Source organism: Xiphophorus maculatus, chromosome 10 (genome assembly GCF_002775205.1).
Source record: "Xiphophorus maculatus strain JP 163 A chromosome 10, X_maculatus-5.0-male, whole genome shotgun sequence".
Classification (NCBI taxonomy): domain Eukaryota; kingdom Metazoa; phylum Chordata; class Actinopteri; order Cyprinodontiformes; family Poeciliidae; genus Xiphophorus; species Xiphophorus maculatus.
The window spans coordinates 10,273,311-10,287,411 of record NC_036452.1 but is presented as its reverse complement, the minus strand read 5'-3'; the positions used below and the strand labels follow the sequence as shown (position 1 = coordinate 10,287,411).

Below are 14,101 nucleotides of genomic sequence, written 5' to 3'. Positions count from 1 at the left end.
CTCCCAGCTATGTAACGCCATACATCTGTTGCGACTGGAATTTTCCAGTTTGTCCGTTAATCAACTACAGCACAGTCGCCCGCAGTGTTCAGCCTATATGCTCACCTCTTCCCTGCCGTTCGCTCTGAACCAGCAGTTCCAGGAGGAGAAAGGCTGCCGTACTCCAAGCATCGCGTCAGTCAATTTAAGGATGCTTATTCATTCCCTGAAAAACAACAAAAACTCAGACATTATCATCAATCGATAAAATCCTCTCAGACCAAACTTGAAAATTGGACGTTATGCTGCTGGTACTTAGCAACAACACATAGGCATAGCGTTGCCCAACACAAATAATGACCCGGCCGGAACATGGTGCGCTAAATAATAAAACATACTTTAACGAAGATCCGAGGCAGATGAATTTTCCTTGAGGAATTTTAATAATTGAGGTAATCAATTATTACCTCAGTAATTCCTCAAATCAAGGAATCGTTGCAGCCCTACTGATAACGAATAAGAACATTCTGCTTATAAATTTTGAGCTGATAGTATTTAAACAGAAATAAGTAAAATTGTATAAAATCAGCCTAGTATACCAAACTTCACAGGCAGCAAGTATTTTTCTAAACATCAATTTAGCACCGTCACACTTTTTTCAGCGTACAACCAATGACCACAACATCTGGCCTTATTTGTCTATTCTGCTTCTTTTGCTTGCAGAGCTGCTGGGAAACTGTGGGGAGGAGGGAGTCCCTGACCTGGTGTCTGTCCTAAGGAATATCGCCTCAGAAAACATCCCTAACCTTCCGCCTGGTGGAGGCCTGGCCAGCAAGTAAATATAACCGAGCTGCATGTTATGAACGCTCACAGCAGATCAGGAATAGACGCAACCTTGACTATCCACGTTTTAGGTTTGATTACTTAGAAACTTGTCCTCAAACTGATGAATAAACAATGAATTTTCTAGACTTTTCAAAACACCAGCTATTAAATATCGATGTATTTCTGCTAATGAATCCAGTTAATAATACATGCTATAGAATAGACCTGTCACAATAAACAATAAACCAATTAATCGCATGATAAATCAGAAAAAACTCAATAGTTTTCATTTGCTTGATTTATCGATTTCTCTTTTCTTTCTCTTTTTTACCAAAAACTAGATGATAAAAGTCGTCAGTCTGGTGATTTGGTCTCAACTAGCCCGTCTTTGAAAGAAATTTTGTATAGGAAGACTTCATAATTAATTTTATTTGTTGTTTTATATTGTTTTCTTTATTTATTTTGGATATTTAAAATGTCTTCCAGTTCAATCTTTAAATATTTATTAGAATTTAAAGGCAACTGATCCTTGAGAATGTGTTCTTGCATTATTGTACCATTATTACTATATTATTACTTGAAAATGGTCTCAAAACAATATCATCAATTATTGCAATAACTTCTGGGTTAATTTATCGTCTGGCAAAATTTATTTTGACAAGCCTAGTATAGAATTAATGCTAATATTTTGTTTGATATTAGCAAGATAAGCAACAAGCAAATGCAGAAGTGCTTAATTAAGAAATCTATCAAATTAATTTGTGTTTAATCAAAATTGGTGATTTTCAGCATTTGAAATGATTAAATCCTGATTGATAAATCTGTGAATATGAGTTCTTACAGAAGAAAACTCATTTTAGAAGTTAAAGATGTTGAGTGGAAATGTATTTTTATGTGTGTGCTGGATTTGTTTGTGATGGCACAGCACAAAGTAGCGTAGAACTTTGAAGAGGAAGAAAAATATGCATAATTTTCCACTTTTTTTGTGAGAAGTGTGGTGTGCATCTATATTCTTCCCACCTGAACCAACACTTTGCCTTCCGCTTCAAAATTAAGCACTACCTTGTGCTGGTTTATCACAAAACATCCTAGTAACATGCATTGAAATCTGAGGTTTCAACATGACAAAATTGTTTAAAAAATTCAAAAGATGTTTAAAACTGGAGGTTTTGCATCAGCATCTTTGTCCTTTCTTGATGATTTAGGTAAAAAGTGAAGCAATAAACAGATAAACAAGGTGGTTGTCATTCTGAGCAGAACACAGGCCAAAACCCGACGCTGCGCCGCATTTTCAACTGAGAGTTTTACTTCCATTAACCTCTCAATCAATACACATTAGTGAAGAATGAACAGAGACTGCATTATGTTGGGTGACGTTCTTCCCCAGGGGCCAATGTGTGTGTGCTTGTTTTCTGTTTTTTCAGGCGCAGTGTTATCGAGGCGGTGTACAACAAACTGAACCCTCACAGAGAAGAGGAAGGGGTGAGTTTAATGTTTTCTAAATTACCTCCCAGCTCCACACCCTCCAAACACACACACTCCAAACACACACACAAAACAGGACATCCATCTGTGTGTGTGCTGTGTGTTTGTGATGCAATCTGAATGAGATTTGAGCGAAGATGGATGAAATTAAATCCTCTGTCTCGCTTTTACGTTCGATATTGAAACAAAACGCGCACAAAATACTTTGTAAACCTTCTGAATTTTTCATTTACGATCAACATGAAAGTCGTGACACTCTGCGCTGATGGTCGGTTGTTGGGAACACTTTGAATGTTTTTGCCGTTTGATTCACCATCGTCAGTCTTGTCGGACCAGTACGACATATTTCGAGTTTCTTAGCTCTCAGCTAAGTCCACAAAGCACCAAAAAATTCAAAGCAATCTCTTTATATAAACTGAAACTGCTTCCGCTGGGGTGTAACGGTGCAGATATTTGTGCTAAAAGTATTCTGCCTGCTCGGTAAGCATCTGTACCTAGGAAATATGGAGTTGTTTTATTGTTTAATTCATACAGAATGTTTGTATGCGGAACTACAGTAAGTGCACATTGCACAACAAAACAAAACGGAGAGTCCTCTCTGAGCTAAACAGCTAACGTTTAGCTAAGGTTTAACTCAGCTATCTGAGAATATTAAGGATTTTCATGGAGCTACAGTGGAGAAAGAAAGTGAACTGAAACACAACCTTGTCAGCATATACTTCTTGAACCAGCTAAAGTCCAAATTCAGCTTCATGTAGATTTCAGCCTGTCCAAAACGCTGCACAGCGTACGACTCGAGACGAAGCAACTCACTGGTGCCGTTTCTAGACCCTCTGACCAGAAGGGATTTCTCAACAGCTTTGTTTTTACAGCCCATTTAAGTACATCTAGTAAACTGAACTGTTTAAATATCAAAAGAGCTCTAAAGTGGTTTAGACTTGTTTTATTCTCAAATGTCTGCACAGTTGTATTAAAAAGAAATCTTAAACACTGTTGACCATTTGCAAATGGTTTTATTGTTTTATAGTCAAAACAAATCTCCTGTCAGTTTTGTAATGACCACTTTTTGTTTCTCTTGACTGATGCAAAGCCAAAAAAAAAAACCATGACTTTAAATCAAAAGTATGTATCGAACATGGATTCTTGTGTACTGGTACACCATGAGTCATACCCAACTTCGCTGAAAACAAGTTGTATATTTAAGAAAATGAATTGCTAATAACCTTACTTCATTCAATTAGAGTTTTAGTTGTGTTTTTATTGACATAAAGCATGTGGTGACAGTAGGAAGCCTCTATTCTAACAGGAAGAAATCTGCAGCATAAACCTCTATCTGCAGTTTTTCACTGGGTGCTTGAAAGAGGGGAATGAGACAGAAAAAAACATGCAGGACTACCATTTGTGGTCCAGTAATGCCTGTGTCAAAAAAAAGGAACCAACTAAACACAGGAGTGCTTTTTATGAGAACGTTGAATTAAAAGCAGAGGTAGGAAGCAGACATAGGTAAACATGGAAGCCAACAGTACTTCCCGTGGTGGTAAACAAAGAAAGTAATCAGTTAATTGGAGCAATATCTCTGTTATTGACTTCACCCAGGAAATAGACACGGATAAACACTGAACCATTAGACCAGGTGTGTTTTCTGTTGAAAGGAAAAAACTGATGAAAATTACAGAAAATATTTCCAAGATACATTATGTCTCCTAAAAGAGTCGGTGTGTGACAAGTTGAGATTGAAATTATCTTCTGGCGTTTTGATTATAGTATTTTTCGATATTCCAATGGTTATATTGAGACAAACAAAAATGAAAAGAACGTCTCGTTTTTAATTTGTAAAATTAGATGTCGTTTGGGTCAACTTTATAGTAACAACATACAACACGCAAAATCTACAGTTATTGTGTAATGCATTTAACTAAATTAGTGAAACAAAACAGTTATTTTATTTTGATAGTCCACTTCACACATCACATTTATTTCTGTAGCCAAAGAAAACACAAAATTCCTTTTCCCAGAAACTAAAATATAGTTGTTTTTTGGGGGGAGGGTTTATGCAGAAAGGCTATGTTGTAGCATCGAGTGGAAAACTGTAAACTGTAAAATACTTCTTCCATTGGCAGATTATTTCACCTATAATATAGGGAAATTGTCTTGTTAAATTTATCTGTCAATAGAATAAGCACTTTTTAATCAATATTAAGGAATTATTTACTTAAAACAAGCCTTAATATCTTGGTGAAAAGATACTTGTAAGTTTGTTTTGGCTTATTTCAAGTGTGTTTTGTGTTTTTACAATGTAATTGGTAAAAGTGTATCAAAGAAAAATATACATAAACATCCACTTGCTCACTGCAAAAACAGAAAATCTTGCCAAGTATTTTTGGTCTTGTTTCCAGTGCACAAATCTTAGTATACTTTAAATAAGGCAAATTTACTTAAAAGTAACTTTTTAACAATATATAGAGATTTGTTTTAAGTAAATAATTCCTTAATATTGATTCAAACGTACTAGCTCCATTGGCAGATTATTTCACTTATAACATGATATTTTTCCCTGGTTATAAGTTAATTCATCTGCCAGTGCAACAAGTACTACTTTTTATTATTTGCTTTAAAAAAACTTCTATTTCTAGGTAAAAACTTGCTTCTAAGTTAGTAGATATTTGCACGAGAAACTAGACCAAAAATACTTGGTAATATTTTCTGTTTTTGCAGTGCATGCAAATATTTCCAATAAATTTTCTGAGTCATCCAGTTCATGTTATATATAATTAAACATAAACAACAATGGCTTTAGCACAAAAAGTAGAAGAAACTTATTTTCAGTTTTTGAACTGAATTAGTAAAACAAAAGAATTTTTGACATTTAGATGCACGTGTACAATCATTACATCGATGACTTCATTTTGATGAAAAGTGTGTGAGGAAAAAAATCTTTTTTTTTTCCCTCTGGGCTGCCCCCTCTCCCAGCTAAAGCACGACACCGGGTCCGAACAAAGTCAGCTGTTGTGTGCCTGCTTGTTGGATGAAATGAATGCTCTTATGTGTTTGAACATGGAGGCTGTCTGTAGTGTCTGACGCTGGCGTGTCACCTCAGGGGGGAGGAGAGGAGGTGGAGGATGAGGAGGAGAGTGAGGAGGGAGGTGGCAGCACAGCAGCTCATCTGATGGAGGCTCTGCGGCAGTTCCGTCTCCACCACCGGGGGCAGTATCGCACAGTGCTGGAGGAGTCTCTGGCCTCCTACCATCTGCGAGGGGAGGGCACTGTCGAGGGAGCCGGGGAGATCAGGAGGACCTCTGACGACGGCGATGAAGAGGAGCAGACCGACTCCCCGCGCTCGCCCCCGCCCTCGCCCGCTCCTGTGGAGGCGGAGGCCGGCCAAGATGCCCCAAAGCCTGATATCTCCTCTGACTGAGCGCGCAGCCAATCATCCACCCTCCTCCAGGGATGACCTCACTCCTCTTTCCCCAGCCACAGACCTTGACTAGGCAGATTGGCCATTATTTTTGTTAATTTTCTCATTAATTAAACAATTTTATGATCATATTAAAATAAAAGTAGCCTTTCTGTGTATTCAAATTCTGTTTCCAACTCTCCACCGTTTAAAGAAGAGTCTATTTCCTTTTTTTTGTAGAAACTAGTCAACCATCATATGTTGGTTATTGCAGAAATCAAAGTGAAATTTCCCAGTGCTTACTTTGGACTTGCATTCTTCCTCTGCACTCCTCTTTCCCTCTCTCCATGATTCACTCAGAAACACATAGTTTCTCTTTGCACAGCAGAAAATGAAACTATTATATGAATAAGGGAGTAAATGTAGCTCAGAGCGTCCGAACAAAAGCTTAAGGTGGAAAATCTTGAAAACCAATTTGTTTGCAGATGCGTTTAATCTGTTCGTAGATCTTATCTGCCCTCATCAACCTTTGACCTTCTCTTAATCCAAACTACATGGAGGGTGAATGCAGATACCTGGTTAGAAGAAAAAAAATGAACAAAACAATTTATTTGCAAGTTACAACACATATAATGCCTTCCACATTTATTAGCACCCCTTGGTAAAGATGTGTTTAAAAGATTTAAAGTTTTTAATAAAGCCCTTAGTTTTCTACTACATTTCATTAGATCAGTGTTTCCCAACCCTGGTCCTCAAGACACATTGCCCTTCATGTATCAGATTCCCCACTTTACTGAACAATCAGCATGAGTTAATTTTCTACAATGGAGTTTTAGAGCCACATTAAGAAAATATTCACTAAAGATTGCAAGAAGAAAATCGCGCTTTCTTCTCGTAAAGTCAAAATATGAGAATAAAGTCGTAGTATTACAAGAATGAAGTAATATTATTACCAGAATGAAGTCGCAATAGTCCAACGCGAATAAGCAGTGTTACAACCGCTGTGTCACAGTTCTCTTAATATAACTTTATTCTTCTAATACTACAACTTTATTCTCGTATGAGTTTTTTCTCATAATATCACTTTTCTTTTTACCCCTCCAGTGGGGTCTTTTTTTTTGTGGGCTCTAGAGTCCCTTTTTACAAAGTAGGCTGACAGGAGAGGAGGGAAGACATGCGGTAAACGTCGCCGGGTCTGGAAGTCGAACCCACGACAGCCGCGTCGAGGACTTCAGGCCTCCAAATGTGGGTCACACTATCCCCTACGCCACCACGGCACGCCCATAATATCACTTTACGCTTATAATTTTATTATGTTTTTTTATTTTCTTAGCATGACTCTACTGCTCGGTTGTACTTATCCTATTTCAAGGCCTGAGGTTAATTCTCACCCCACTAACAAACCTCTCATGTTAGCATTTGGTGGTTGTCATGGCAACTCCAAGATGCCATTCTTGAGATTATATACTGTTTTAAATTTTAATTTCCCTTATCATCCATCCCTCGGTGCGTGGCCTAGCAGGCAGCTATTAAAAGAAAATACAATGTGTCGCGTCACATTTATTCCTTAGTGCAACAAAAAGCGTTTGGGAAGTTCCTAGAAACTGTTCAACTTAAAGAAGGATAAAATAGAAGAATGCTTACATTTTTAGAGATTTTACCAATGAGTGTTAATGAAAAAAATAGTAGCATGAATACAGATTTCTCAGTGTGAGATTTAGCTGCTGTGATAAAGTCTTGAGGGTTTTTAAACATTTTTACCAAGGCGGGTTAATAAATCTGGCTGCTAACATGAGACATGCTGTTGTGCAAATCTTTGCCAGGAAATGTATATAATCGCTGCTGATGTTGACATGTAAAAATAAAATTCATGTGAAAGATAGCTTTAGGTCGGTGCAAGACAATTACAAGCATGCAGTAACTCCCAACTCTTTACATGAAGCATATTTCTCTCTAGGCCTTTCACTTCTGTAACTCTTCAGCACTGGACGCTTCATCTTAAATGTTTACTCTTCTTTAAATGCAGCTAGTCGGGGAGTATTGTTTGTCCGGTAATGCTCGCACTGCAATTATCCGCTCAAAAGCATTTAGCAATTTGTATGGCAAGATTTATGCTAAAACTGTCTGTATGTGTTTATGAATCAGTTGTTTGTATGTGGGACCTAATGAGTCCTGCAAGAATGACAAAATTATCAAATAAAAAGATTCAAAATGCACTGCTCTAGATTATTTACATTTTAAAGGCTGTTTGTATCAGTGTGTTAGATATGTGGTCCTGTGACAGATCAGGCATCTTGTGCAGAATCTTGATTAATTCAGTAATTTGATGAAAATAACTCAGGGTTTGATGCAGGGCCTTTCCCTCACTCTTTTACTGGTGTTTTTCAGATTTTTTATCTAGTTGAATGTGACTTAAATATGTGTTTTCTGTGGCTGTGTGTATCTAGTATATATGGGCTAAAAGTGCTGCTTTTATTCAAAATGGAAGAGCAAAAAATATTCCTAACGCTTCAAAACTGAAAAAAACTCTGACTACTATATTGTTCTCTATTGAGATAATTTCTGCTATTTTTTTTTAGGTCCGATTAACTAATTTTGATTCACTTTTGCTTTTTTTTTTTTTCTCTCCAAGGTTCACAAATGTGTGATGCATTGGGGGTTGTAGTTCTTAATTCAAAACCCACACTGTTGGGTTGCATGTAAAGACAGAAAATGGTGGCAGTTCTGAGTTTTTAAGCAAAAATATAGAAAAAATACTAACTGATAGTATTAATGTGATCAACTCTCATAAAACCAGATTTATAAAAAGGCTACATTTAGTTTGTTTTCCCAAAGCTACTTTTATGTTTAGTACTGGCCAAAAAAAAAAGACAAGAACAAAAAGCTAGGACATTTTTAGCATATTTGGTATCAAATATCGTTACTATTAAATCTATTACTATTAGTAATAGATTTACTATTAGAACCTCAAAACATTGTCCTGAGCCGTATGCAACGAAATTTCGTTCTGTATACACCCTGTGCATGCAAAATGACAATAAAGTCAGTCTAAGTCTGATGCTGATGACGTCAAGTCAAAATTTTATTTACATAGCACATTCAAAACAACCTCAGCTGACCAAAGTGCTTCACAACATCACAGGCTGATAAATGATGCAACAAAAAATAAGATTAAGTTTGGTAAAAATTATTAAGACAATTGTAAAATTGACAGAAAATACCAAAAACTAATATGAATAAAATAAGGACATACTTAAGTTCAGTTGTAGCGATTTGCCGAAAAGAAAAAAAAAAGTCGAATAAGCGAGGTATCGATATCCCCCTTTTTTTTTTTTTACTTGCATAACTGAGATTTGTGGATTCTGTGCATAAAAAATGGAAATTTTTGGAACTCACAAATTCCAAAATTTTGTTTGGAATTTGTCAAATCAAGGTTTTTTCCAGAAAATTTTTGACTTTTGACATTGTAGCAAATTTGACTTTTTAAACTTAGAAATTTCCACACATGAAAAATCTTTTTAAAAAAATACTAGAAAAATATCACATTTTCTGAGTTGTTTTTTTTTTTCTAGCAAATTTTCGACATCAAACTCAGAAATTTTCACGTTCTTTTCTAGACATTTGCTGACTTTTTTGTTGCTAATTTTTGACTTCTCAAACAGAAATTTCCTTTAAAGAATTCAAGAAATAAAAAACAAATTTCTAGGAAATTTTTGAGGGTTTTTTTTGGTCTTTTTTAAATTTTAGCGGAAATATCTTTTTTTTTTTTCTCTTCTATCTACAATGACCCTAAAACGTCGCCGTAGATTTGCCTGGTATGTCATTAAAAAATACTTTAAACTTAATGGTAGCTTGCTCTCCATTCCTAGCATCTAGATCGTAAAACTCTCTCCAGTTTCCCCCAGTCCCGCCCCGTTTCTTTTCCCAGTCTGACAGTTCTGATTCTCCGTAAGGTGAGTCAACTGAGGTACTGGATGTGTTGGGGATCATCTCCAAATGTGAAGTAGAAAAAATAAACAATAGGTTGTTGAGTTTAGTAGAATGAGTCCTAGCTGCAGTAACAAACCTAACATTTGTCTTTCTTCCTGTCTTTTCTGTTTTTGGTCCGAACCCAGAGTGCCGTCGACCTGGACGACCCGTATTAGCCGCGTCAGCACCTTTCCCGTCTCCTCCCAGCGATCCGAGCATCCACCAGGAGGAGGCTCGTCTCTCCATTGCGCCGTGTCTTTCTCCACTAAAAAGACGACATACAGTGTGTGCTGGAATGCGTGTGTATGTATTGGTCGTGCATTTGTGTGTGTGGGTGTGTGTGTGTGTGTGTTTTTCGCAGAAGCGGGACAAAAAAAAAAAACCTACAATTGAACACACGCATAACTGCTTGAAACCCCCCCTTGGAGGAAAAACCGAATCAATCTTCAACAAAAAAAAAAGAAAAAAAAATTGTATAGATTTTACGAACTGAAGCGTTTTGACGGTAGAAACTGATTTTTACCGTTGGAATTTTTTTGTTTTGTTTTCTTGAATGTTGAACACCTGACGTCACAATGATATGAGGACCTATCGTGCGCATGATTTTTTTTTTTTTTTCTGTGAGCGTGTGTTTGATGGAGAGAGAGTGTGTGTGTGTATGTCTGTGTGTGTGCATGTGGGAGTGTTTAACTGAGAGGGCCAAGAGGACACACATGACGGATAAAGACATTATGTAATTCTTCACATTTTTTTGTGCTCTAACACCCTTTTGCTTCTTCCCTCTATTAAAAAAACACACTCTCTCTCTTTCTCACACACACACACACACACACACTCCCTTCGCCCGCATCACTTCCACCTGTGCAGGTATAAATGACGTGCCACAGGCGCAGGGCACTGCATGAGGACTTTTGTTGTACGTGGACAGCTACGCGGTTTTCTAATAATCGTCCTCAGCGGACAGCCATTGGTCGAGGCTGACTGAACCTGGAAGCTCTCTGGACTCTGATTGGCTGTGTGAGAATTTATTTGGATTTTATTTTTGCTGATCGAATTAGGACAAGATGACGATAATCATGGTGGGGAAGGAGCGGGGAGTGAAAGAGCGGTTGTTGTAACACTGGTTGGACTTCCTCGATATCGTCTGAGACGCAGCAGACTATCCTGACGGAGGAGGAAAAGGCTTTCTTTCTTTTTTTTTTTTTTTTTAAATGTTGCCCATGAGGTTACTAGTTGCTCGCTGTGTAGAGTGAGTGAACTCCCAGTTTTAACCCTGTTCCTGGTTCTCAGACTGCATTGGTAATATTTGTATTGCTGTTGTTTGATTGCACTCACATTTGATTACAGAAAAGCGTCTATATATGAAATAAAATACCTGCCAAGGACACAGCGGCGGTGGTTGTGTATTTGAATACAAGAAGGAACATTTCCTTTGGGAAGCTCAATCAGTTCGAAAATTATAGAAAAGTTGCATCAGTAAATCAAATTTAAAATTTTAACTTCATTGCACACAGTGATTCATATCAAGACTTTATTTTTGTTTGCTACAGCTAATGAAAACCCAAATTTCAGTTTCTCAAAAGAATTTAAAAATGATGTAGCAGCAATTTAAAGCTACGTAACGTTTATGAAAAAAAATTATTTTTTTTTTGCATATTTGTTGAAACTGTCACTATATGTCCTGTCAGTATATGAAACAAAATCTGTGAGAAAAAAAAAGGACACCTTCTTCCAGGGCTCCTAGTTCTAACTAGAAACAACCAATCAGAGGCGCTGATTCATGACAGGCTGTCTCTCCAGTAAACGAGTATGATTGACAGCGCTAAGACCCTCCTCCTGGCTCTGATTGGTTGATTTTGATCTGGAGCGACACATTTCTTCAAACTGCAGTATTAGCTCAGGGAGGCGGTGGGGGAGATCAATCTTTTCACAGGTTATCCGTCTCATAATATTCTGTCACTACTTGGTAACAGTTTTAATGAATATATAAAAACCCATATTTTCATAAAAGTTACAAGTTAACAAAAATAATACAGCAACATTTTCACCTGCGCATCATGTGGAAGACTAACCAAATATTTGTCAAACTTGGAAAACTTGTTAAAAGGACAAAGTGTGAAAAAAGCAGCACCAACTTGTGGCATGACCTTACACAGGCTGCTCATTTTGGAAAACTGATTAAGATGCAGATTAATTAGAAAATAAAACGTAAAAGATTCATTGCCAGTTATGACAAAAGTTGCTTAACGATCTGAAGCAGTTGAGCGCGACAGAGAGGCAAAAACAGAACAAAATGTGATCTGTAATTCGTTTTTATGAACTGCAGGTGTCATTTTTAATCCTGCTGTGTCTGTTTAAATGTTATAAAACAAAAAGAGCTGAAAGCTGAAGCAATGTTCAGGATTCAGGTAAAAAAAAATAAAAGGGGGGGAATGCTGTAAAAATGACACATCCCAGTTCACGAACAAAAGACTTAAATTCAAGATATTTCTTGTACTTTTTCATGTGTTATTCTGAATTCAGCATTTTGTTTCTGATTGTCAAAGAAAAATAACTTAATGTTTCTGTCATAAAAGCAACTAGTTTACTGAGGTCGCTTTGTGCTAAAGAGGTTTGCTAGCAATGATCAGAAAACTTGAGCTCTGCGGCTCTGCTCACATAAACACATATTATGTTTAATCTGTCACTCTCTTATAATTTGATCCTAATCCCTAATCATAATCACATCGTATCTTAAAGGTGTTCTCAATCTGGTGTGGGGATTATTTGTGGGGGTTGTGGGGTGTTGGAGTGAGAATGAGCAATCCAAATATATCATGACGGGCAAATTTAATTTGATGATAGCAGGCGGGGGGACAAATCGCGCCCGCTGAGCCGCCTTTAAGCTGCGGCTTGTAACAAAACAAAACAGAGGCACTGACCTGGTAAAAGTGTGTTTAGGTTTTGTTCATCTTTAATCTCTTTCACTTTAATTTGTTTTCCTACAGGAGAAAACACAACAAGTTGTGTTTAAGAGGTACAGGTCTACTCTCCCTTATCAGACATGCCAGCTTGGATGGTGATCTAATTTCCCCTCAACAGCTGATGAGATGCTGGGATTATAATATATTTTCTACCTCTAAAGTGTACCTTTTTTATCAAATAAATGTTCAACTAGTGCTTACAAAACAGTACAGGAAGATTTAGCATGATTTGTGCAGGAGAAGTAAACAGAAATAACTGAATCAGTGAATCTGACCTGTATAAACAAGATAGAAATGTAGCATTTTTGGTTGCATTTGTACCAATTATGACTCTTTGCAACTATATTTTTTAAATAAAAATCTCACCTCCATCTTGATTTTAATTAACATAGAGGCAATTTATTAAATAATATTTACATTCTGATCGATTAACAAAAATTTAAATGAGCAAATATTAATTACAAAGTACTTATTTACGCAAAATCTATAAGAATAGATGTTGAATTGAGAAATTTCAATGTTTGGTGACAAAAGAAACACATTAAAATCAGTCATTTATTCTGTAATGGGAATCCCAACTATTTCAGATTCAGGATTCGGTTCTCATCCTCTCTGTTACATAATCTCATTAGAAGATTCAAAGATGTTGGGAAAAAATCTTTACACATGGGAACTGGAGGAAAACTAATGAAAACTCTTTATCCTGTCCCAGGAGGCATTAAATAATAAACTTTTAAAACCATAAAGAGTAGTTCTATTGCTTTTCTAACTTCTTAAGCAGTTGGCTGCGCTGCCATGCTAATGCTAACTTTTATTATGTTATGCTAATTTTATTTTGTATTGCCAAAATTGGTACTAAACAAAAATCTGTAAGTCAGAGCTAAATAATCCCACTTTAGTTGAGAAATGTTTAATTTCCTACTTTTCTGACTTTTTTAAAGCTGTGCTGCAAAGTGACCACAAAGATTCATTTAGCTGTGATAATTTTGTAATTTCCATACAAACCAATATTCAAAATATTGATCATTATAGTAATAATAAAATTTGAAGCAATGATTCATGAAAAATTTAAAAAGATACTTTTCTAGCTTCCGGTTACTGGCTAGCTGTGCTCCAGTCTAGAACTAGCTTATATCTCAGAATCTGTTTTAACAATGTTACATTTTACTTTATGACTTTTCTTTAATTTTTTCTGGTGCGATAACTTGTACTGCAGATTTTGCATAATTATTTTAGCACGTCTTGCATTTATGCTTCCGACAGAAGACAAAGAAGAACTGCAAATTTAGAAAACTGACATTCAGCTCTCCACTGGAGTGAGCGAATAAACTGCACATGTGTACATAGAAAATGCAGACCATTTTTTGTCTTTATATTTTTCCTGCTGTTTTTTATTCGGAAAGAATTTCGCCACGTTCTTTCACCTGCACCATTTATAAAATTTCATCCGCCTCAGACTGTGACTTTACCTACAACCTGATTTATA

The 14,101-nt window shown here is 36.5% G+C and overlaps 1 protein-coding gene across 3 annotated transcripts in view; it reads left to right on the top strand.

The window, feature by feature from the left end:
* The window catches only part of LOC102236622 (protein phosphatase 1B-like), a 29,428-nt gene extending 18,389 nt beyond the window's left edge, over positions 1-11,039 (top strand). For 2 of the 3 annotated variants that reach the window (XM_023340893.1, XM_023340894.1), the window contains exons 4-6: positions 703-814; positions 2,229-2,286; positions 9,799-11,039. In XM_023340893.1, the coding sequence (XP_023196661.1) occupies positions 703-814; positions 2,229-2,286; positions 9,799-9,828 (200 nt within the window). In that variant the 3' untranslated portion in view covers positions 9,829-11,039. Of the gene's footprint in view, positions 1-702; positions 815-2,228; positions 2,287-5,386; positions 6,777-9,798 lie in introns of those variants that run through there. The other variant, XM_023340895.1, reaches the window with a different exon arrangement.
* The last annotated feature ends 3,062 nt before the right edge of the window (positions 11,040-14,101 follow it).